The following is a 25,880-nucleotide window of genomic DNA, read 5'->3' on the forward strand; positions in this document are numbered from 1 at the left end:
TATGCTATTTACTACTCAAACGTTCTTCCATTTAAAGTACTTTTAAGTAAATAGCATATACACAGTTATACAAGTTGTGTTGGCATACCATGCACTCAGGGCATACCATGTGGTGCTATTGCTATGTTCATTCCTATGTGATCAGTACAGTTGCAGGGTCCTATTCAGGGCTGTATTTCCTGGTGTTGGTTCTAATGCAAACAATACATTTGAGTGCAAGCAGAAAACAGGTAGCATTCCTCAGAAGGAAGACTTGATACAGGGAGGATCCATAAAATTTGGTCAAGATACAAGGAGCCTTAAAGTATAGCATAGGTAACCTAGATCTGGAAACAACTGAAAGAGTACCCTCAAATTGAAAGGAGACGCGGAAGGAAGGCAAGATCCAGAAAAAAGTCTTGAGTGAAGATGGAGTCTTTAGCCAAAGGCAGGAGATCCTCTGCATCTTAGACCTCACACCAATACTCACCATTATCCACACCCAAATGAAAAACAAGAGAAAAGAAAGAGGACATTTGATTTAGCCAACTGAGAGTTTTAATTGCAAAGAGCAGTGTTAAACCATAGAGGGCAGATGATGATGATGATAATGTTGTTTTGGTTCTTTTTTTGAGGCAGCGTTTCTCTGTGTAGCCTTGGCTATCCTGGACTTGCTTTGTAGACCAGGCTGGCCTCGAACTCACAGAGATCTGCCTGTCTTTGCCTCCCTGAGTGCTGGGATTACAGGCATTCGCCACCATACCTGGCTTAGAGGGCACATGACTATGTGAGAAGTGCTATGAATTATCCCATAGGTTCATGGGTTGTAAAGTTGGTTCCCAGTGTGATGGTGTGAAAGTGGTAGATAATTGTGCAAAGTAATTAATTATATTATGGCCCATGGATTACTTATACATGAATAAATATTGCTTTCGGAGAGTGGGTCAGATTGTGTGGGACTGGACTTTTTACTGCAAGAATGGGTTGTTATAAGTGTCTCTCTCTCTCTCTGTCTCTCTCTGTCTGTCTCTCTCTCTCTCTCTCTCTCTCTCTCTCTCTCTCTCTCTCTCTCTCTCTCTCTCACACACACACACACACACACACACACCATCTTCTGCACACATGTCCACTGTTGTGATACCATCTTGCCATGACATTTTTACATGCTCTTGAACATCTAGAACTGTGAGCTAAACTTCTCTGTAAAAAGTATCAGGACCCAGGAGTTTTGTTACCACAACATAAAACAAATTATGACAAAGGGTTTTACGAAGTTTTGCTTAGTATCCTGTTTAAAGGAAAGGAAAATGCAGAGGGAGGGAGAGAGGAACGGGAGGATACAAGTAAGGGGATAACAATTGAGATGTAATCTGAATAAATTAAGAAAAAAGAAAAGGAAAGGAAGATACTATAGCCTGATAAGTTGTTCTTATGTCAGAACTAAAGATCGAATCAATACTTAAAAGGACAATATTAGGACTGTGAGAAACCCTTGTCTTATTTTACATACTTCTCCAGGGGAAAAGTGATTCTTGTAAATATATTGACTGTCATAGAGGTCACGAGAATAGCTGAGAAACATTTTAGTGCTTGTGTTGTGCTGTCCTAAAAATGACAGACATCTGAGTATATTTATATTCACTGACTTTTCTAAATACTTTTATTAATGAATCTACATAGACATGATATTTAACAAGTCAATGTAATAATAAATAATTTTAGATAAATAATTTAAAACATTTTAGAGCCCTTGGGGCTTACAAAAAAAGAATCTTTAAAGATCCATATTTATCATCTGAATACTAGTAGTTACAAAAGATAGTAAACAATACATCCAAAAATAAATATAAAGTTAAATATTTAAATAAATAGAAAGCCTTGTGTGTTGTAAGCAGGAAGCACATAGTTATTGAATCATGGTTGAGATGGCGCTTTGACAGAAGGCAATCCATCTCCTCAGGAACTCCACCACAGTCACTGGCTCATCGTCGAATTTGCATTTGAATGTGTTTTCAGAGCCCTAAAAAAGAATATAAAGTTTTAGGCTAAGGTAGCTTACATACAGTTACTCTTCAGTGAAGTTCTATAGGCATAGTTCTAACACTTGTTAAATATATTATTCATGTTTCTTAAATGATCAAAATTGTTGGTTATGTTTTATTCTGATGCCAAATGATAAAAGCATACAATAAAGTTTTCCAGAGTTGAGTACAAATGAGAAAACATTGAACACTTTGTAGAATGCAGTTGTTTGACCTCTTTTTCTCTGGTAAATGTACACAGCTATCTATTTATTTTTTATTATTTGTTTATTTATTTTTATTTGTTTATTATTTATTTTAGGGATAAAGAAATAATACGCATCATATGTTCTTTTCTAAACCTTAAGGTTTTATTATTATTTCCCCAAGTCAGAATAGGAGCAACCCACAGTAGATTAGGACAAGGTTTCTTGCATGAAGTTTGGAGAACATCATTATAAATAGATCTGTCTACCATGATATCAATGCAGATGATTTCACTCAGTTTGTACAGGTAAGAATATTATAAAATTGTTCTTTGATTGCTTTTGGAAGCTAACCTCCTCTGCTAAAGGAGATTCAATTCTGTTTCTAAGTGACAGGCTGAAAAGGAGATATTTTGGCAAATTTATGGGGTGCCTTTTCCAAATCTGACTAACTCCCTGTAAGTCAAATGAGACAAAGTTTCTTTTAAATAAATGTTCCTTTTCAAATAAGCTGCTATGGTCTTATATATCCTCTTTACATTCTATGTGAATGTTCTAATATCTTGGATTTTTTAATTTTTAAAGGTATGTAGCTCTTGAAACATGCTTTTCTAGTCTTCACATAGCTGTAAAGCTTGTACCATTTGTTTGGGGTGAGCTTTCTGGTGTTGGCCAGATGTTCTAGAGCTCACTTCTCTACATAGATAAGGACCCAAGCCCTTCAACGTCTAGATAGCATGGGTCTCAGCCTGCATTCAAAACCTCAAGTGGAAGGAGAGCACTGAGAATGTGACTTTTTTTTTTTTTAATGACAGGACTAGCCTCACCTTCTTGGAGGCTTGCTGCTATAGCAGAGACCAAGATGACACTGCCTCCTCAGGATACCTGTCAGCTAGGGAATTTTGTGTGGCAGATAGAATGGAAAGGAGCCATGATTATTCTTATATGCACCAGAGTCGTTGATTCTTGTGTATTTAAAAATAAAGTCCTGAGGTGGGCTCTCCTCATCCTCTTTGTCCATTTTAATGGCTACTAGTTTTGTAGACAAATCTGTTCTTCCACAATGCCAGCATGCATTCTCTGGTGTGATAAATATGTGAAGGCCAGGAGAGTTACCTGTTTCTTGTGATTCTCCTCTGCTTTCTCTCACATCCAGCCCTATGCTAGTGTGAGAGGAAGCAGGCTGTTGTTGGTGAATGGGGACTCTAGCATCACCCTGCTGTGGAAGGGTTAACATGCATAGTGGCTTTGACTGTTTGCTGATTAAATGCATGCAACCCAACAAAGACCAGAAATGTCAAGCCACCTTAAAATGCAATTCTTCTCTATTTTATTTCCAGCTTAGCAAATAAAGCAACATCTTACCTTTAGTTTCGCAACTGTTACTCTGATATTGTTGATGAAATTCCCAGTGTCTTCTAAGTAAAAGCTTTTGCTTTGATTCAAATCCAGCACACTCTGCAGAGCGCCAAGTTCTTCTTCCAGGCACTGAAGATGCTTCGGTTCTGTGGCCTAGAGTAAGAGAAGCGTAACTGTCAGCTCAGTTCACCAGATACCCACCCAGAAGTTAATGTGCAGTTTATCTCATCAAGAGCAGGCAGCACACAGTGATTACCCCTCCTGTTCTCAGTATACTTGTAAATCTAGAAGAGCAAGAGCTCAGACCTGTTCAGTCATCTAGGTTCTAGTCTTAAGCTTTGAAAAAGTATGTTTTCTTCTCATGATGCATGTCACAGGTATAGAAAAATTTCCAGTTTGCAAAGAAATCTGCATGGTTCACACTCTACACTGAGTATCCCAGTATGATAAGGGACAAGAGTCTTTGCATGCCAGCTGTCACAAACTCAGGTCATCCAGATTAGGTTATCATAGCTCTGAAAGATGAGTGTCAAGATAGCTAGGAAGACACATTTAACATTTCTTAAGTTTTTACTTTTCTGCAATTACTAAATGTGAATTTTGTAAAACCTACTTGTTAAGGCAGCAAAGATGCCTATACAGATGAAGGCACTTGCCACTAAACTTGATGAAATGAGTTCATTGACCCACATTGTGGAAGGAGTGACCCAACTCTCACATTTTGTCCTCTGACTGCTACAGGTGCACAGGCACCTCCACACACATACACGAATGGATGGATAGATAGATAGATAGATAGATAGATAGATAGATAGATAGATAGATAGATAGATTTTAAAAATCTATCTGTCCCAATGAGATAAAAAGTCACAATATTTGAAACAGAACACTTGGAGAATTTTCCCAATACCTTTCTGAAAGAATATATAAATGTATACACATCATGCATATTTATGCATATATACAGAGATAAAAATATTGTCTAGTTCTATAGTATACTGATTTCCATAAAAGTCAGCTACTTTTGAATGAGATGCATTATTTTTGCCTGTAAAACCCCATAGTTGATTTCAGATGTACTTTGCAGGACCTCAGAAGCAGGCAGTGAACTGGCCTATCTCTATTTTTCTAAGTCTCACAAGCTTTATCTTCCCCACAGCCACATGAACAGGGGAAGCAAGGGTAGCATGTCACTCCTTTTCATTAGCTCACCCTTTGAGTTACATGCTTCTATTGTTTTTAAAATCTTAAATACATACCAAGTGGAGGTTAAATGAAAACATCAACAGAATTTATCACAATACTCTTGTTTACAATAGTTATTTAAAAACTTAGATGCTAGACATGGTGGCACACACCTTAATCCCAGCACTCAGGAGGCAGAGGTAGACAGATGGCTGTGAGTTCAAAGCCAGCCTGGTCTACAAAGTGAGTTAAAGACAGCCAAGGCTACACAGAGAATCCCTGTCTCCAAAACAAAAAGAACCCTTAGATTTCTAGGAATTTCACCACTCTCTAAATTAGCAGGGGTCTCTGTTATATCTCTAACAATCCTTGAAGGAAAAGGTCTGACCAGACAGCACATACCTCAGTTGTCTGCCTGTTTACCTTCCAACTTGTTATGGTGACTTCTGCATGTTCCATGTAGAACTCTTTCTCTCACAGAACTATCTAGTTTTTTTTTTTTTTTTTTTTTTACTGTTGGGATTGAAAGTTATGTGACTAGCTAAGCTGAAAGAGCCATTTTCTTTTCATCTCCAGTAGAACGGCTAGAGGCACAGTTACCCTGACTTAATAGAAGTGGCACAACAGCACCTCTTTGTCCCCTTAGATCCCATTTTGCTTTAGGCTTGGATAAATCCTGGGACAAGCTCTTCCTAGCATTAAAGCTCTTCATCCTCTTTTGACTGTCAGGACTGGAGCAAATTTCTACCCTTGATGCAATCATAGGAGCTTAGATAAGCTATTGCTTATCATACAACAATCTACAGCCAAAAGAGCCAAACAAAACCTTCAGCATTGGGAGACAGTGCCATATAGTATATCACTGCTCTCTAGTTTCACTTGTTTAAAAAAAGACTACATAAACTCAACACTGTTTTATACATCCTGGTAAGAATTTTTCTACACTACCACTAATAACATGTTCATGTGGTGTTGGCTAGACACTGTTCTGAAGCCTATAAGCATAGCACTTGTCATGTATGTAAGTAGGTGAATAAGCACAGGTAATTTCCCAAGGCCATGAGAGCTAGAACCGAGCAACATGGGACTCCAGATCCCCTTCCCTAGAACCTGCGAATACTGGTTATGCTGTTCCTCAAAAATGGAGTCATGGAATTTTTTCTTAGAACAGGAGAGTGTTTACAAAATGAGCCCATCTGAAATCAATTATGATATTTTACAGGCAAAAATAATGCCTCTCATTCAAATATGTCTATGATGCACATAAAACAGAAATCAACACAGTCTTTAAATTATTCCAGCATCAAAATGGAATTATCTTATGTTTTCTTCTCATTCCCTCTTTCCCAACACACAAATATATATGAAAAATTTTGACAAAACAGTTTAAAAGAAGGTCATTATCAAATAGTATTCTTTTACACAGATACTGAAGTAACCTTTTTCCTCAGATAAGGTACTATTCATCTGATACCTGTACACACATGCATGCTATTTTTAATTCATTAAGGCACCAATTGAACATAGAAACTCACTTACCTTCATGGGCATGTAAAATTTAAACCTGAGCATCATGGGGAGTTTCGGGTTCTTGTAATTCTGAGAAAGCATAACACACTGTTATTAAGACCCAGCCTCAGACAGGAAAGCTAACAGTAGTGCCTGTAGATGGGAAGGGTGTGCACTTACATTGATCCCTCTCTCAAGCACCTGTAAGTCCAGCAATAACTGCTCCAGGTGCTGCCCCGTTTCCTCTGTAGAGCTTGAAGTGGGTGCGCTGTGGACAAGGAGTACGAGCGTCAGTGCAACACAGGATGCGAGCTGCATGCTGTACATGCCTGCAGGACTTGAGGTCTCTGTGAGTAGTGATTAGCAAGGGTGATAGGCAGCTCTTCAGCATGGGAGGCAATTTATACTGTTAATGCTGGAAAAATAATATGGGGGTGTCAGAATGTTTTACATATTACACATATTTTCAAAGACTCTACCTGTGTGGCAGAAAGCATTACCTTTGTTTTTCCTCTTCTGATGACTCTTTGGAATTTCTTTAAACCCCCATAAACTGACTGAATGGATGTAGGTGAAATCCCTCTTGGTTGGGTTAGCCCACACTTAGGTGGCAGTTTTAATTCATACAATCAACACCTTCCGTATGAAACAAATTTTCCTCCTTTCTTTAAGGGGGTGGAGATACAAAAGTAACTCGTGAAATGTTCTCTTTGTCAAAATCATTCTGAGCCTGTAAGCAGCCTATTGTGGTGGACAAGCACGACAGGAGATAGATGAAAGGAATAAATCTTTTAGATTTGTTGATTAGACAGGAAGAATATTGGTTTCCTGTCTCAGGATGGTTTTACCTTCTTATCTACACGATGAGCTAATTGCACAGGAGGTGATAGGTGGCTTCTTACAGTTAGCCAGAGAAATAGTAAGATGAGGACACTTCAAATGTTTGTTGTTTGAGGGTCTATTTTATTTTGCATGTTTTTGTGTGTGATCAAATGTCTTAATGTTTATTAAACTTTTTTAAAAAAAAATATAATGTCCAACAAATTCAGGAAAGCTAGCATCTAAGGATGTTGTGCTTTTTTGTTTCTAGTATCTTTTAAAATATTTTCGTGTGTGTGTGTGTGTGTGTGTGTGTGTGTGTGTGTGTGTGTGTGTGTGTTTGTACACGCCACCACAGTGTACCTGTGGAGATCAGAGACTAACTCTTGCTAGTCAGTTCTCTTATCACCTTGTGTGACCCAGGAATCTAACTCAAGTCTGTGTGCAAATGCCTCTCTCTACCAGTGAGCCATCTTGCCAACCTTGTTTTCCCTTCTTTAATGGATTTGAATTTATCTTAAAAAGTACCTACGGCACTCTGAGAGTAATAGCTAAGGAATATTACCACATGCCATCAGTGGAGAGATAGAATTTCAAATCCCTCATCCTCAGTATAGTGCACTGGCTGAATGATGGAATAGGAACACATTTCCAATTCAACTGATAGACAGAGGTCTTTCCCAAAGAGGTTGTCTGTGACATCTTCATTTTTAATGCCTTGTACTGGTCTAGTCTTTATGCAGCATTAATCTAACATTTAAACTACCCTGGGGTACATAGAAAGGGAAAAATATTTGCAAGTACACAGATTAACTTAAGCCTTACCACACACCAGTGACACGATCCCATTCTGTAGATTAGAAAACTGAGCATAAAGGCTAACGAGATGGTTCACAGGGGCAAGGTGTTTGCTGTGCAAACTTTGCATCCTGATCCTGAACACACATAAAGGTGGAAGGAGAGAACTGACTCTGCTAAGTTGTATTCTGACTGCTACATGCACACTGTTAGAGCATGTCCACACACATACACATAGGAAATAATAACAGATACAAAAAAAAAAAAAAGGAAACTAGGAATCAAAGGGTTGCTCAGCCCTTACTGCTAGTAAAGGGTAGGGTGAAGATTTGAAGCTAGAATGTTCTGACTCTGAAATCTACTCTCTTACCATCTGTTCTACCAACCTGATCCTTACATGTAGACAAACGAAATCCTGAGTAAATGGTGAGTGGTGAGTTATGTAAGGAATTTTGAAAATCAATTACTTTAAACTGAATTTCGCCGCTGGGGTATAGTGGATATGGAAAGATTAAATATTGTAAGGAATATTAGCTTGTAGCCTCTCACAAAGAACAAAGAGAATGGGTCTGGCACAGTTCTCCAAGCACTGGGCAGTATTCTGGAAAGCAAAGCAAAGCTCTGCATGCCTCATGCAGTAAGCATGACTGGCATAAGCTCCTGGCATCATGTTGGCATGGCTGGCATGATTGAAGGAAGGCAGGACAGGGGCAGGTCTCCTGGGTTTTGTCACCTAAAAATTCAGAAGTGTTCTGTGCCTTTCAGACTAAAGCATGCCATTGTGAGGGAAAGCAACCTGGTGACCTGCCCATTTTAATGCTCTTCTCTCACTTCTCAGATCTTCAGTCTCTCATCCCAGCCCAAGCAACTCAGGTCTTCCCCCTTCCAGAATGGAAGGAATCAGGCCCACACATTTTCCTGTGTGGGGCTTTTCCCCACAACGAGGCCTTTGATGTCCTCATGGGCTTGATATCTATATTTTTCCAGCTGTTTCCATTAGAGAAATTTACAGGGCTGCATTCTAAAAGCCTATAGACAATTGAGTTCCTGGGAGTTTACCCTCATCTACGATTGCATAGTAGGCACCATTATAAAAGCTAGCCTCACAGTTTCTTGAAATGCTTGGGGAGAAAGCTACTAACAACTATGGTGCACTTTCCATTTTTAACATACCTGACACAGCCACTGGGTTTTCTGGCTGAAGTGGTGATATGATCAGTCGCAGCCTGACTAGCGCATGTGTCATAACCCACAGAATTCTGCTGCTCAGCATGAGCTGTTTCAGCTGCTCCTCGAAGTAAAGCAGGCCCAGGCCAGCCTGTCGCACACACTGTGAGAACTACCTCTGAGGACTGTGCCTCCCACAAGAGTTTATTTTTCCTGGTCTCTCGTGGGCTTACAGCTTCAGTCTGGTCTGGTGCGAGGCCACTGTTAGTTCATCTGTTACTGGTTTCTGTAAAGTTTGTTTGGCTTTCAGTTCAGACCCTGTCCTTTCCCTTTGAAAGTGGGGCATGCCACTTGTTTGTCTGCAAAATCTGCATTGCTTCAGGGTGGTGCTCCAACTTGGTCTTTCCAGACAATTTTTAGTGATATTTATGACCTTCAGCATGGAAATGTTTTTTATTTCCTTGGTACTTTTAATTTTTAAAAGTGTTCAAATTCATCATCTCACCAAGTCACATTTAATGGATAAGAAACCTGATGTGTGGGGAGGTTGAATGACCCCATGTTCTTAATTGGTGGGAGTGTTGAAGATTTCTTCCTGATCCTCATCATCCAATCTATTTTCAAGTGAAAGACAGTGAAATTGAAATCCCTTTGAGACTGTGCCTGCTGCTCTGTCTCACTCCAGCCTACCAGAGATGGCCAGGGGGTTCATGCAAGGCTCTATTACCTCCTTGTCTGAGCAGCTTTGGGGGTCCTCAGGACTTAGGATAGCTAGGTTCACTTAATACAAAGCCTAGTGTGAGAGCAGATGAAGTCCCGAGTGACTGTATATGGCAGAGTTAGATCACAGACCCACAAGTATCGTCAAAGCCTTCCCTGGGCCAGGGTCAGGGAATTGCCAAAAGCCTTCCTCCGCTCCAAGCCCAAGTGTTCATAAATAATGGACCAGTGTGCAAAAAGCAAAAACCTAGCAACCATAGCTTCCTTCTTCCATACAGACACCTCCCACTGAGACTATCTAGCCAGCCCCCTTATACTGTTTTGGGATTGCTACACAGTAGGTGCCCTCCATCAGAGTGAGTGGCTCACTCCACCCCGGCTTGTCTCTCCATGTGTCTGTGTGTCTGTCCTTTCTTCACTCCCTCACTGTTCACTCAGGTCAAGTCCAGAACTGGATAGGACACGGCAGCTTAGGTTTTGCTTAGCTTTTAAAATATTTTTAGGGCCTTAAAAAATGCCAAAGCCCTTGATGATCCTTAAATTTCCTTCTCTAAAGTAAGGAAATGAGTATATTCACAGTGTATCCATGTAGCATGGTGGCTTTAGGATTGCAGTGTTCTGATGCTGACAGGAAGTGGTGCTGGTGATTGTCTGACAGCAAATAGACCCGTACTGCTGCCTGTGCTAAGAACAACAGAGTCTTTCAAACCCTGAGGACTCCTAAGGAAATAGAGACCTATATTTTAGGTCACAGGCTGTTTCCAGTGGCTGAGTGTATTCATCTGACAGCCATGTTAGGTTTTCAAAACACAGCAAATTTATAAAGCACTTTCACATCCATTTATCTTTATCTTTTAATCTCATTTCACCACACATAGTTAATGAAACAGTTCGATATATCCATCCACTTTCTTTATATGTTAAGAGACACGGCTAAAAGCCGGGTATGGTGGCACACACCTTTAATCCCAGCACTTGGGAGGCAGAGGCAGGGGGAGGATCATTGTGAGTTAGAGGCCAGCCTGGAATACAGATGAGTTCCAAGACAACCAGGGCCCCTGCTACACAGAGAAACTCTGTCTCAAAAAACCAAAAGGGAAAAAAATGAGAAAGAAAGACATACAAGTAAATATTAGCATGTTCCTCTGTAAGGTATGTGAATTAATCAAAATCTTGTGAAAATAAAGCTATTAGTTTGTGCAGCTCATCTGTACCCTATGCTTCCTGTCAAAATTTGTTCTAATCTCTTTTGACAATTTGTTATTTTTTTTTCTTTTACAGTGGTTTGTATAGACTAATGGCAGAGCCTGTTGTACTGTCCTTCTAGGTAATGTTCTTACAGTAAACTAGCCCCTTTACATAACATTTCATAACACATTTTGTCTAAATAAATTAACATTTGCTATAGAAAATTTCAGAAATGCAATGCCTTTTAAGAATATATAAACCTAAAAAACAATCTCTTGTCATCTTGCCCACTAGAGCTAGTGATTGTTAACATATATTACTTCACCATTCTGAAGATCAGGGGAAATTATTATTATAAAAAATTGTTATGCTGGAGAAGAAGAGGAAATGAGGGAAGTCGGAATGTCTGCCAAGATTCATGAGGATGTAGAGGCAGTCGGGCTGTGTAGATGAGAAGCAGCAGCAGCCCCCGTTGTGGAGGGGAGGGCAGGACCCACCACTGAGGGTCACTGCTTGTGTATGGCTGGGTCTTCCAACTATGGCATAGTAACCACACTTCAGGACAGGCCCCCACCTAGCAGTGTTGAATGGCCAACACAATATGAATTCAGTGGTGGTTTTATAGGCCTTATATAACTTTAAGCATGTTTTTTGTCTTTTTTATCTTTTACTTGCCTTTTTTTGGTTTCCAATTTTGCGTCTTTGTGGATTGCAGGGGGATCTTTTTTAACTTTGTTGTTTTTTCAGGATTTTGGAAAGAGTAAAAGAAAGGTTATGGAGTTGAGTGAGAAGGGAGGTGGAGATGATCTGAGAAGAGTTGGGAGAGAGGAAAAGCATGATCAGAATAGATTGTTATGAAAAGAAATTGAGAACCTTTTTCAACTAAAGTTTGCCTCTTATATAATTGTAAAGATTATCAGCATGTACCTCATTCTGAGTTCTCACCTCTGTCCTTGACCACTGTCAGTGTAGCCCCACAGCATCAGACAACGCTATGTACTCCTCAGCTGTGATGTCAGCATTCCTGCAGAGTTCATTCCATCTTGGACTCCTTGCTTGTAGATTTCCCTGTGCAAACCTCTCCCCCACAGGCTTAGAGCTTCTTCTTCCTACAGCTTGGACCAATAGCATGGGGCTTCCTTAGATTATCTACAGCAGTTCTCTTGAGGAAAACTTGTGTGTATCATTGTAAAGTACCCAAGTGAAGACAGCAAAACAGCCCAGATCATTAACGTAATGATTTAAGTTCCTTTGCCAAACTGGTGGTCTGCAATAGTTCAACAAGAACAAAAGCATTTCATGATTCAAGATTGTCAGAGAAAAGAACACAATGGATAGGACCCAAACTTTTTCAAGAACCACAGTCAGATTTGCACACCAGAATCACTCAATCCAAGTAATAACTCCTCTGACAATCAGCAGCCATATGCTCCTGCTGTAGCTAGCCGCTTGTTATTGTGCCAACTTGAAGTCAGCAGCTAAACATTAGGAAACTGTGTTTCTGGTCTGAAGGAGCCTTGAAAATGTGTCTCTGTTTTCCCACCTCTGTCCTGTGAGGCTCTAGGCTACTTGTACAGTCCTTCCAAGAGAGACATAACCTTCTGTCCTGTGAGGCTCTAGGCTACTTGTACAGTCCTCCCAAGAGAGAGACATAACCTTCTGGTACAACCAATTTTGTATGCACAAGAAGAAAAATAATGGAATTAATTTCTTGGGTTAGTTCATTAATAACTAACAATCACCCAAATGGAGAAGTGCGCATATGGATGTGTTTGTGTCTTTATAACTAATGACTATGGATAGATTCCAGATTTGGCAAATCCCTGGGACTTTAACTTAAGCTGGCCCATAAATTGTGGTCAATACCTATCACTAAGGCTATGTATCCTAGGAATAAAACAGTTTGAGGCCATTGTTATCAGCCTTCACACAAATATGAGGAAGTTTGTTCCTGTAGTAAAAGCATGCAATCACAGAAAATATTCATATCAGTAATACTTTGTGACATTAACCTGGAAAAATTGAGATTCTCTCCTCTCTGCCTACCTCACTTTCTCCTTATACATTTTCCATATTGTAAGTCAGAAAATAATAGGGTGGTTCTTACAAAACCACGGAGCTAATTTAATTATAGAGCATAGCCAAAACACTTATTATTAAAACACCCTTTCTTTAAAAACAATTTTTTTAATTTTATGTTTACTGGTGTTTTGCCTGCATGTGTGAGAGCTGGGTCCCCTGGATTAGGAGTCTTAGATAGTTGTGAGCCACCATGTGGTTGCTGGGAATTGAACTCATTTCTATCTGGAAGAGCAGCCAGTGCTTTTAACCACTGAGCCATCTCCCCACCCACAATGAATGCCCTTTCTTATGATGACTGGGGAGATGGTTCAGCAGGTGAAGAGCACTTGCTACACAAGCATGAAGACCGTTGAAATCCTCAAAGCCCACATAAAAGCCCAAGATTGCATGGGCCTGTAATTCCAGCACCGTGGGCGCGTGGGTTGGAGACAGGAGGATCACTAAGGCTTGATGGTGATCACCGGTCTAGCTGTAAGATCAATAAGACCCAGTCGCAAGGAAATGAGGTAGAGTGTAATACAGGACACCAGATGTCCTTGTCTGGCCTTCATAGCCACATACAAACACACATACACACACACCATTGCACACAACATTAAAAATTTAAGTTACAGGAGCTGAAGAGATGGTGCAGCAGTTAAGAGCGCTGGTTGTTCTTCCACACGACCAGATTTAATTCCCAACACCCACATGGCAGCTCATAGCCATCTATAACTCTGGTTCTAGGGGATCTGATGCCTTCTTCTGGCCTTTAAGAGCACAGCACACATATGGTACTCAGATAAATATACATGCAGGCTAAACATTCATACACATAAAATAAAATTTAAAAGTTACAAAGTGATGGCCAGCTGCATGAAATTTTAGAAAGAAACAAGCAAACGGACATGAGTAAACCCTTGGTGTGGTAGAAGGTTAGGAATCCGGAGTCTCACAGGCATCGTGCAGCGTTGTTATTCTAACTCGGAGCATTGAATGTGTTACTCTAAGTGTGAGCATGCTTTTCAACGTTGTCAAGAACACTCAGAAACTTCAGCACAGGCCTCGGCAAGGAGACTGCGGCATGGTTGCTTTGTGAGCCTCAGCACCACTTGAAAGCCTTGGAAACTCTGAGTCAGTCTTAACTTAGATTTGTGCTTTGATGTTCTAACTTATTCCCTCATTTCTGTGGTGTTATGAACATAGCGGGAGGTGAAATAATAATTCTCAAGAATTGTATTCACTTTTTCAGGTAAGGAATTATTATTCTTTGATTTAATAGACCTTAACCAGGCAGAGTGACATCTGCCTGTAATCCCAGTTACTCAGGAGGCAGAGACAGGATGAATGTGAGTTCAAAGCCAGCCTAAACAATATCACAACATTTTGTCTCAAAACAAAACCAAGACCTGTGAGGTGAGTGGCGGTATAGAAATGCAAAATCCTTTTGAGAATTGCAATTATAGATAAAGAGGAAAAAATAACATATTTTCTGTGTTGGATACACAGAAGAGAAAGGCTCTGTAATCCAATATAGCATCATTTTACTCCTAAATTCGTCTTTCATGGATGACTGTGGCTGTGATAGCTAAATTTTCATTTACTAGGAATATTTTTGTAGCTGAACATCACTGCAAGTTCTATTGACATAATTATATACAACTTATAATAATTAATATAATAAATTTTTGGAATCTTTTCTATTTCAAGAGCTTTTAACTGTTTTCTATCCTAGAGTAATCTGTGGGGATATAGACTATCAAGAACCTATTTTAAGGGTTTATTATTTTTAATTATGTTTATATGTTGGAGTATGTGCATGTGAGTGCAGGTGTCCATGGGGCTGGATCCCTCTTACAGGTAGTTTGTGAGCACCTGATGCCAGTGCTGGGAACTGAACTCTGGTCCTCTTATTCTTAACCACTGAACCATTTCTCCAGCCACAACAACCTATGTTATGAAGGAGACATTTAGAGTGACATAAAATGATGTTGTTTCTTAGGGATTAAACATTCAGATATCATCCCCCAGTCCAGAGAACACACACTGATTGTGTGACAAGGACCCCAGAGCCTGGAGAAAGAACAGGTTCCACACCCATCCAAACTCCAAGCCCATTGTTCCTGGAGAAACCGGAAGAAATTTCTAAATGTCCCACTTTCTTTAGACTCAGTGGAACTGTATAAGTTAAGTTCTTATTTCTGCTGTAGAGAATGCTAATTACCCCTAATAGCATTAATTGTCTTCCTCGTTACAAACAGAATCCTAAATTTTAACTGGACATATTTGCTGTTCCTCATTAAATACCACATTCTCCAATGACATTTGCAATGAGTTATCGACAGATAGAGTTAATGCCTGGAACTCTCATGATTCTTCTAAACATGAGGACAGAGTACCTGCCATTCTCTAGGGACAACATAGACAATCATATGGGGCTGCCAGTAAACTCTGGTTTCCTGATTCCTAAATTATTTCATGTAAGTGACCAACATGGTATTTAAGGCACTTTTATTTTGGGTTCCTCTTTCAACTGGTCTGCTTTCTGCAATAGCCACATACTTAAGACAGTTTATTTACAAAGAAAAAAAGTTTTATTTGGTAATGGAAGTTTTTCTTTCTTTGTAAGTTATAAGTATGTTTTTGTTTTAATCCCAAGTGTGGGATTTTAGTTTGGGCTTTAGTATGTCCACAGCTGATAAATTGCTTCCTGCAGGGCGTGATGTTTGCCAGCTGGTAATGGCCTGCCTCATGCAGCATGGAGAACAGCATGCGCTAGGACTCTGAGGGCAATAAATAGGAGAGCCCGGAAAGAGAAGGTGTGGTGTATAGCGTGGTGTGTGGCATGTGGCAGTTTGAAAAGCCCAGAGATGAATGATATGATGGCTTGGAGATAGATGAAGGGAAACATTTTAACGAAGTGGCTTGGAGGACACTTCTTGCTGCATTTGCTGTTGACAGAGATTGGTATTGCCCCAAAAGAACCCACTGACTCTAAACAGCCGGGAGAAGTAAAGGGGTCTGTGCCCACTCTCTCTACCTACTTTCTTCTTTCTCTCTTACCCAGGGTTAAGGGGATTGATGGAAGGGAGGTAAAGGCTTCAATAACCCAAATAAAATAAGAGTTTAAAAACTAGCATCAACAATTGGACTCATGGTTCTGGAAGTTACAACCAAAATTAAGTGACCCCATACAGACCATGTGGCACTCTTTGGGAACAAGACTTCAGGTGACCCAAGGACTTCCCACAAGGTTTCAGTCTCGAGGTTCCTGCTCTTCCCAGCACCGCTGCCCTGGACCAAGCCTCTGTGAGTGGCTCTTGGAAAGACACACAGGCTGATGACAGCTTTACAAATGGTGGCAGTTCTATGAGTACCTCAGGTCATGTTCTTTTAGGATTCTACATTTATGTTGATGAACTCAAAATGTTTAAGGGGATACTGTTAAATGTCATCATTGGCTATGGGAAATAAAAATGAATAGTTCTCTCTGGCCAAAAAAGTGGTATGTGTTAGTAAAAGACAGACACCTAGGGTTGCTCCCACACAGGACAATGACTGTAATGGGCTGGGGAAGTACTTAATTCCCAAGTGTAAAATCTTGTAGCTTCTAGCATACACTTAGACATACAGATGGGTGAGATAAAACTGATAGTTCAAAATTAAAATCTTACATTTGTGGTTGAGTTTTGACAAGAGTGCCAAGATAATGATGGGGGAGAACGGTCATTCTACCATGTAGGACTGCGGGAACAGATTTGTGCATGGCAAAGTAGGAGGCTGGATCCTTATCTCACACTTCAGATCCAAGTGGCTCATGAGTATAAATGTAAGAGATAAAATGATAGTAAATGAAAATTATATCCTTCCACTTGGCATATCTAAATGCTTGGAAAGTTTATTGTAAGAAAAATAAAGGTATTTACAAATACTATAGAGAGGTGGCTGTGGTCTGTGAAAAGATGGCAGCCATCTTATGATACAGGCTACCCCAAACCACTAGACTTAATATTAGGTACCAATGACATCACATCTCTACATGAGAAGATATGCCAAATGTCTAACTGGCATGGGAGTGGCAGAACATTGAGAAAAACAAATGTGGTGACCTGTATGTGTTTAGCCATATGATGTTTACTTTATACTTCAATTAAGCCAATATTTTGTATTTGAGTTATCTATGCTCTACTATACCTTCTTTTGAAAATCTGAAGAGGTGGCCACACTGATGCTGATGCTGGGAACTGTTGTCCCCATAAATGTTCTCATGCTGTGGTTCCATGGGAGCTTACACGGGGCCACTTCACTCATATGTTATGAATCTGACTTTGTAGGTACAGTGGTCTGGGTGCGCGTTGTAGATGTTCTCTAGACATTCACGTGTGAGAAGCTTGGCTCCAGTGAGGGAGTGCTGAACTAGTGAAACCTCTGTGAGGTGGGATGGGGCCTGGAGAGAAGTAGACAGGTCACTGGGAGTGCCTTCATCATTGGAGTTCCATCCAGCAAGTTCTCATGAGAACTAATTGCTAAAAATGAAAAAGCCCTGAGCCCTTGTCTTGTCTCATGCTGGGACCTCTTTGATGTACCCTCTGCCAACACCATCTGACATGAAGTCCTTGCCAAAGACCAAACACTGGGCTGCTGATCTTGGATTTAGCTTCTGTCCATGTTAGTTTTAGCTGCCAACTTGACACAGCGCAGAATCACCTGGGAAGGGAGTCTCAACTGAGAGATTGCCCAGATCAAATTGGCCTGTGGACATGTCTGTAGGAAACTGTTGTGATTGGTGGATGTTTCACTATTGGCAGCACCATGCCCTGGGCGGGTGGTGCATAACTGTGTAAGCCTGTACACAAGCCAGCAAGCAGAGTTCCTCCATGGAACTCCGACTGCTTGAGTCCTGCTGGGATTTGCTCAATGGTGGACTATGCTTGTAAGCTGAAATAAACCTTTTCCCTCCCAGAGTTATTTTGGGTAAGAGTGTTTGATTACTGCAACAGAAAGGAAATGAGAACCGCTCCCAAACAGTGAGCTGCTCTGTACTGCCAAGCCACGAGAGATTTGTGATAACAGTAAGACAGCAAGACAGTAAGCATTTGAGCTGGAGCCTAAACCTAAACTGCTCATTACTTATTCTGGCTGTTTTGTGTTTACAGAAGCTGATTTGTCATCTGTCGGATGAACAGCATTCTGCCTTTCCTTATAACACCACTATAAAAATTTAATAATGTGACATGAAAGCACTTCATATCTAAAAATATATATATGAATCAATTCTGACCTCTGAAATCTAAAATATCAGTTAAATCATCTGACCATCATCCCTTCTCCCCAGCTTAATGGGCATAATAATGAATACAAATCATATGAACACTTACATTAGTATATCTTAATGTATACAACTTGTTTCATGTGTATACACCATGAAATTTGTCATCGAGGGAATGCTAATTAACATATCAATCTCTTCACATGTGGCATGTGAACAGTTACAGCTTTCTCTCATTGCAAATTTAAGTACAATTGGGCATCCTTGTCAACTGTCACCTTGCTGCCACTGTGTCTCCACCAGTAAGTTGTAGGACTAAGTCTTTACTTATACCTGTGAAAGGCAGCCTTCTGTCCACTCACCCCCAGCCCCTGGCAGGTACCATTCTCCACACTGGGCTGCAAGTAAGATCATGCAGTATTTGTCTTTCTGTATCTTCCTTATTTCTTTCAGAGGTGTGACCTCCATGCGTATGCATCTAGCTACAAATGACAGAGGTGCTTCTTTTTAAAGACTGGGCTAGACTAGAGAGCATTCCACGGCCTCCACACATAGGCTTTCTTTACCCCATGTTCGTTGATGGGCTCTCAGGTTATTTTCTTAGCTACTGGGACTAGTGTAATGTACTTGAAATACTGCCATCTTTTTGAACCTTTAGTGTTCTTTCTTTTGGATGATATACACAGAAGACACATTGCTGCATCATTCAACAGTACAATATTTAATTTTTAGAGGAAAGTCTATAGTTTTCCCTAGAAGCACTACCAATGGTGTGCACAGGTGTTGACACATGCATGCCATTCCACCAGTAGTTAATGTTTTGTTGGTTGGTTGGTTGGTTGGTTTTTTGTTTTTTGTTTTGTTTTGTTTTGTTTTGTTTTTTGAGACAGAGTCTCTCTGTGTAGCCCTGGCTGTCTGGAACTCACTTTGTAGACCAGGCTGGCCTCGAACTCAGAGGTCTGCCTGCCTCTGCCTCTGAGTGCTGGAATTCTGAACTTTGATCTGCATTTCTCTGATCTTGTAACTGTTTTCATGTATTCACTGGCTCATGCCTTCATGTCTGGCTTTCATCTTTTTAAAGTAGTAATTTTCTCTTAAATTTTCTGCCTATTACTGCATTTTTTCTTCTTGAGTTGTTCTGAAACCTCTTGAGGGTTTTTTTTTATTTTTTGTTTTTGTTTTATTGTTGGTTGGCTTGCTTGCTCGCTTCAATGGTTGTTTGAGTGTGTTGCTACATTTCCACTCGTTTGATAATTTTTCCATTTGTCTTCTCTTATCACTCTAACTTTTCTCTGTATGATCAGAAAAGACATTTGAAATGGTTTGAATATTAATAATTTTTGCACTTTGCTTTGTGACTTAACATTTGATGGTTGCAGAGAAGGCTACATGTACTTTAGGAATTCAGTCTGACGCCACTGTCTATAAGTAAGGAGATACAGTAGCTTGTGATTCTAGTAGCTGGATCCAGAACATGTGGGGCCAATGTTCTTTTGTGGCCCAGTCAGCGTCATCACAACATGGCAAAGAAGTAGAAAATGAAGTAGTTACATACAGATGATGAGTGTGTGTGAGAAACAAGGCAAGCTGGGCCAGGCCTGATGTGTCATAGGAACTAATCCACTCCTGTTGGTCCTGACTCACTAGTTCACTCCTGAGTGAAGTCCCCACAGCCCAGCCGCATTCTGCCAGACCTGCTTAGAGGTTCCATCACCTGGGCATGGCATGGAGAGCCACGAGCTGGCATTTTGAACTCCAGAGGACACACACATGCAAATCTCCGTGGACAGTGAGAGAACTCCATCCTCTACTATTGAGCTGATAACACCTAAACTTTGATTGCAAACAAAACCTGTGCCTAACTGCACACCTGCACACTTACTAACAGTGGTGTGGCATTTAATTCTTCTATGTCACAGTCCACTGCTGTATTTTCAGTTATTGCGCCTATAGTTGTATTCAGCACTCTTGTCTTTTAACTTATATATCCTGGTTAAAATTCCAGCGTTCTGAGCTTACCATCCTTACCTTTATAGTACATTGTGTATATACCTTGTGTGTTTTCCTGCTATTTGCTAGGGTTCCCCCTTTTCAGCCTGAGGAATTTTAATGAGCAGTGTTGATAAGCCAGGTCTAATATGAGCTCTGACATTTGATCTGTGAAATTGTTTCTGTCTCACTTTTAGAAGGTCAGTTTTACCTTCACTACAGCAGTCTCCATGGCAGACGCATTTCCGTCAGCCCTTTCATATGCCGCTCCCTCTTTCCTGGTGTATGAAACTTCTGCTGGGAAGCATTTTAAGAGTTGAAATAGCTGAGGGGGGGCACACCTTTAATCACAGCACTCAGGAGGCAGAGGCAGACAGGGCTCTGCGAGTTCAAGGCCAGCCCAGTCTGATCTACAGAGAAAGTTCCAAGATAGCTAGAGCTAAACAGAGAAACTCTGTCTCAACTCCCCCACGTCCCTAAAAAGTCAAAATATATAGGTCATCTGGTTTTGATGAACCTGGGTGTATAGTTCCCTTCCTTAATATAGGAAGATATTTTGTTCATGCTGAAGGTCAAACTCAAAACCTGGCACATGTTGGGCAAGCATTGTAGAACAGAGCTAAGCTCCACCACAGCTCCAGAGATAAGACTCTTAGCTGTTACTTCGTTAAATAAGCTGCCTTGTATTTCCATTGCTCTTCTGTGAGTCTGTTGTAACAGATGGTTCCCACAGGCTCCACAGGCTTTGATTTCTTTTTAACCCCCCTTTTTGCCACCTTACTGGTGCAATTCTGAATTAATTGATCCTTTCTTCTGTTTGTTGAAGTCAAAGTTCTATGTTGATATTTTTTTAGGTTAATCATAATTTTTAGCTGTTTCTACCTGTGCTGAACTTGATTTGTTCTTCTACTGTAATGCTGGTTTGGTTAGTTCTGTCCTATGTGGGACTTACTGGGGCTCTTTTAGACCTGAAGCTGTCATCAGGCTGCTCACAGCTCTCCATCTCTTCAGGGCTGGGGAGTGCAGTTTCTTTTGTTCTTTGATGGTGCCATGTTTCCCTGACTCTTTGTGACCATTGTTACCTTACTTTAGTGCCTGTACATTTTAAGATGCAGTGACTTTTTTAAGACTGTATTTGCCAGGAAAAGTTTCTGACCAGTCAACTAACAAGCTGTTCTTAGAAGTCATATTTATACAGACTAGAGTCAGCCCACCACCACAGACCTCGTGTGGGCTGTTCAGCAGGGCCTTCAGATGGGCTAGCAGGGACTGTGAGTTTACTAATGGCCTGACTCCACAGGAGAGCGAGTACACGGATATGCTCTGCAAGTGTAACTAGGCCAGGAGTCTGCGGGTGAGTATTTTATAACTTGAAAGAAAATGTTTGTGCTTAGTCATTTACTGTATGTCTCCTTTAACATCTTAAGTTTCAGAGGGCAGGGCCCTGTCACTCTGGATAATGAGTACCTAATACAATCCCGTCTCAATAGAAATTAAATGTGAGATTAGTTATTTTCTTTCTTTTTTTCTCTCTTTTTTTAATCAATATACATTTTTTTCCCCAAGAGTTGTTGATTAGCCTGACTGATTATGAACATTTCCCACAAGATTATTCAAAGATCTAATAAGTAGGGTTTTAAGGTCATACCCTGACTCTGCGGGAGATTTAAGTTAGGAGGAAAAAAATGAACTTCAAAAATATTTTTAAGATAGTTCATCTTATGATAAAGTAATATAAGAAAATATTTACATTATCTAAGGACTGATATTATCAATAATTGAATGTTAACTTGAAATTTGTTTTTTATGTTTTAGATAGCAATGGGATTATATCACTTGCCCTTCTTTCTTCCCTCCAACCCCTCTCAGCTACCCTCCTTTGAACTCCTCTTATGACCCCAGGGGGTTCACCCCTGGAAAAACCCAATTCTCCTTATATCAACAGTCATTAGTTACCTGTAGCTCTTTATCTAGGCATGAGACCCTGCATGAATTTGCCCCTCCTACGTTATCATATCTGTTTATCATCACCATTTTACCTGTCTTGATAGGACAGCCAGTTTTAGATAAGGCTGCTTCACATGGGATTTCCTGGTACTCTGGCTCTTAAAATCTTTCTCCCCCTCTTCTTTGATGTTCCCTGAGCCATAGAGGCTGGGAGTGTGTGTGTGTGTGTGTGTGTGTGTGTGTGTGTGTGTGTGTGTGTGTGTGTGTGTGTCTGTGTGTCTGTGTGTGTCTGTGTGCATCTGTGTGTGTGTCTGTGTGTGTGTCTGTCTGTGTGTGTGTGTCTGTGTATGTGTGTGTGTGTCTAGATTAATCCATTGTGGCTGGGCTACCACAATCTGCTGACCTCTCTATTGTGTCCAGTTGTGGTTTCTGTGTGCTTTAAAGAGAGGTTTTTGAGGGACAGTGCCTACACCCAGGGAAGATGGACCGGACACAAAGAGGATTCTCCAGCTATGGGTCTGGAACTAGGTTTCTGAATTTGCAGAAGAAGTCGGGCTGAGGTAAGGGATAGACTTGAATTTTTTTGTTTGTTTGTTTTTGTTTTTGTTTTTCGAGACAGGGTTTCTCTGTGTAGCCCTGGCTGTCCTGGACTAGCTTTGTAGACTAGGCTGGCCTTCAACTCACAGTGATCTGCCTGCCTCTGCCTCCTGGGATTAAAGGCATGTGCCACCATGCCCGGCTCTTGAAATTTCTTTTAAGTATTATTATTTATGAAGATAAATATAGTAAATGCTCTTTATAAAAGGGAAATAAATGTATAAAGGATAATAGCCTTGTATTCTCACTTTGGACCTTCAGTGTACTTCCAGATTTTTACTGTGCAGGAAATGAATATTTTTTAAATAAAAATTGCTTATTATCTCTATGCTGTACCTGCCATGTTATAACATCATTGTTAACTTGATTTGCTTTCTGATTTGGGCCAACAAAATGGCTCAGTGAGAAAAGGCAATTGCCACAAAGCCTGAAAACCCGAGTTCAATCCCCAAACCTACAGCTACACTGCAGACAAGGGGCTGATATCCAGAATGTAAAAGGAATGACAGAAACTAATACCAAGGAACTAAAACTTCCAATCAGTGAGCAAATGAACTGAATAGTTTTCAAAAGAGAAAAGAAAGAAAGAAAGACAAATGGCCAATAACTAATTTTAAAACATTCAGCATCTCAAGCGATCAGAGCAATGAAAATTTAAACTTTGAGCAATAGCTTTGCACAGTCAGAATGAATGTCATCAATAAATATGATAAAACATACTGGAGAGGAGAATCCTTATTCACTATTGGTGGGTGAAAATTAATGGAGTCATTGTGGAAATAAGTTTGAAGAAGACTCAAAAAACTAAAAATAATACCACTTCACTACTGAGCATATACTCAGGGAACTCCATACCCAACATAAAGATAGCTGTATCCCCATGTTCATTACAGCAAAGAATTAGGATCAACTTCGTTGTTCATAAACAAATGAATAGATAATGAAAACTCTGTGTGTGTGTGTGTGTGTGTGTGTGTGTGTGTGTGTGTACACTAATCAGCTCTAAAAAATGAAATAAAAATTTTCAGGAAAATGGATGGTCTTAGAAATGTCACACAATCTCAGAAAGAAAACCTCACATGTTCTATTTGTGGAGAATAATAAGTGCGCATGTGTATATAAATGTGCATGTGGCCACAGTAGGAAAGAGAACAAGGAAGGGTCAGTGTAAGGGATGAAGAAGCACTGAATGAAGAGGAACAAACTAGGAGAGAGAATCTAAAACTCATTGTTTTTTGAGTTTTAACTCTGTTGTGGATTTTGTTTGGTTTTGGTGGTGAATAATGTTGGCCATTCACACAGACTCAAGTGGCAGGGAAAGTGTTCCTTGCCATGGACTTCTTGTGAACTTTGTAAACCCTCTAGGCAGGAAAGTGGCCAAGCTCCTGCCTGAGGAGCTCCAGCAGGCAGGCCCCACCCCACAGACTTCCCTAATGGCCTATTGTCATTCCCAGCCCCAAGGCAGGAGAGTACCTAGACCGAACCCTATTTAAAAAAAAAAAAAATCCCATCAATCCCTGAACAGGAAACCCACCAATCCTTGAGTTTGAAATTCCACCAATCCTCACCCTGGAAAGCTCTGCCCTGGAAAGCTCTGCCCCCTAAGAAATCCTATATAAGCCTTGCCTGTTGTTCAGTTCCCCCCTGTCTTCTGGGGGAGCAGAGGCAAACACCCCTGGATTCGTGCCACCAAACCGTGCATTTGCCCTCCCAATAACTCTCTTTTAAGAGATATGCTGCCCAGTGTGAGTCTCTCATTGGAAGAAGCGAAGAAGTGGAGCAGGGCTGAGGCTCCTGAGCTCAGCTGGGAATACCCTCGCCAGGGAGCTGCAAGCTCCAGCTCAGCCAGGCATACCACCCTCAGGACAGCGAGGCCTCTGCTGAGGAGGCTTCCTCTCAGAGCTGTGTGGTTCATGGGCTCCTGAGTCCCAAGTTACCTTTCCATCCAAGCAGAAATGCCAACAGATAAGTGCATAAAGTCATACTCAGTAGTGAAAGTTGGAATCCAAAGAGAAGCTCCACAGTGCTTTCTGTTTCCATGGTGACGCTGATTGTGTAGCAGTTTGTTGAGTTGTACAGTCTTTATGTCTGGTTAATTTAACTGTGTGAATTTTTACAAGTTGTTGGGGTTGTTTTTCTGTAATAAAATTTAAAATATATATTAAATTTTTTTTGGAAAAATAAGATTAAAATATACCTCCTGGTGGGCATATCTGTATTGTGGTGGCCTCAGAAGGCAGTGCCCTCTGAGCAGACTATGGGAAAAGTTTCATTTACAAAAGCAAAAATCCCCTTTTGTACATTTGAGCTATTTCTAGCTGTAGTGAAGTATAAATTCCATGTTTTTCTTTTTCTTTTCATGGCTATTTATAATCTGAAATGAAAGTGTATACTTTCCTGGAAGCCTTCCACCTTGAAGTCACTTTTCTCAACTAAAGGACATGCAATTATGGCTTTCTCTATATGATTGTGCTAAGTATTTCAGAAAAAAAATGTGATGTATTTTATACTGGAACAAATATGGTTTATATTTCAGTGTTACAGTTGAAAAACTTTATACTGTCCATCGGTATAACTCTTACTAACTTTCTTGGCAAAAATATACCATCTCTGAAAGGGTATTACCATAATTAAATATTAGGGTGAAAGGCTGTTTCTTCTAGTAGATGGGAGAGATGGCTAGGTGGATAAAGAAGCTGCCCCAAAAGATGGAAACCTGAGTTCAAATCCTTGGCACTCCACTATAACCCAGCACTGGGGTGTCCAGCCCTGTAGTTCACTGATCTGCTGCTCAGGCGGTCCCCAAGTTCTAAACTAATGACAAATCCTGTCTCAAAAAATGAGGTAGACAGTGACTGAGCAAGATACCCAATATCAACCTTTGGTCTCTACTGCATGCACACGTACATACATGTATACCTACACATACATGTGAAGATCTCACACACAGCACACACACACACATGCACACACATACACTATTGCTCTTGGCCTGCCAAGCTATTGTGAGCAGGTGCAGACCAGGCTTTGACTCACACTCTGGCCTGCAAATGCCTGTAGGCATCA

The 25,880-nt window shown here is 40.5% G+C and overlaps 1 protein-coding gene across 1 annotated transcript; it reads right to left on the reverse strand.

Moving 5' to 3' along the window:
* Positions 1-1,667: 1,667 nt before the first annotated feature.
* On the reverse strand, positions 1,668-6,888 carry Il2 (interleukin 2). Its single transcript, XM_051156821.1, has 4 exons — positions 6,440-6,888; positions 6,290-6,349; positions 3,572-3,718; positions 1,668-1,999 (listed from the first exon to the last, which is right to left on the reverse strand). The coding sequence occupies exons 1-4, from the start codon at positions 6,584-6,586 to the stop codon at positions 1,886-1,888; spliced, it is 468 nt and encodes a 155-aa protein (XP_051012778.1). The 5' UTR covers positions 6,587-6,888; the 3' UTR covers positions 1,668-1,885.
* Between the last annotated feature and the right edge of the window lie 18,992 nt (positions 6,889-25,880).

This window comes from Acomys russatus, chromosome 15 (assembly GCF_903995435.1).
Source record: "Acomys russatus chromosome 15, mAcoRus1.1, whole genome shotgun sequence".
Lineage (NCBI taxonomy): Eukaryota > Metazoa > Chordata > Mammalia > Rodentia > Muridae > Acomys > Acomys russatus.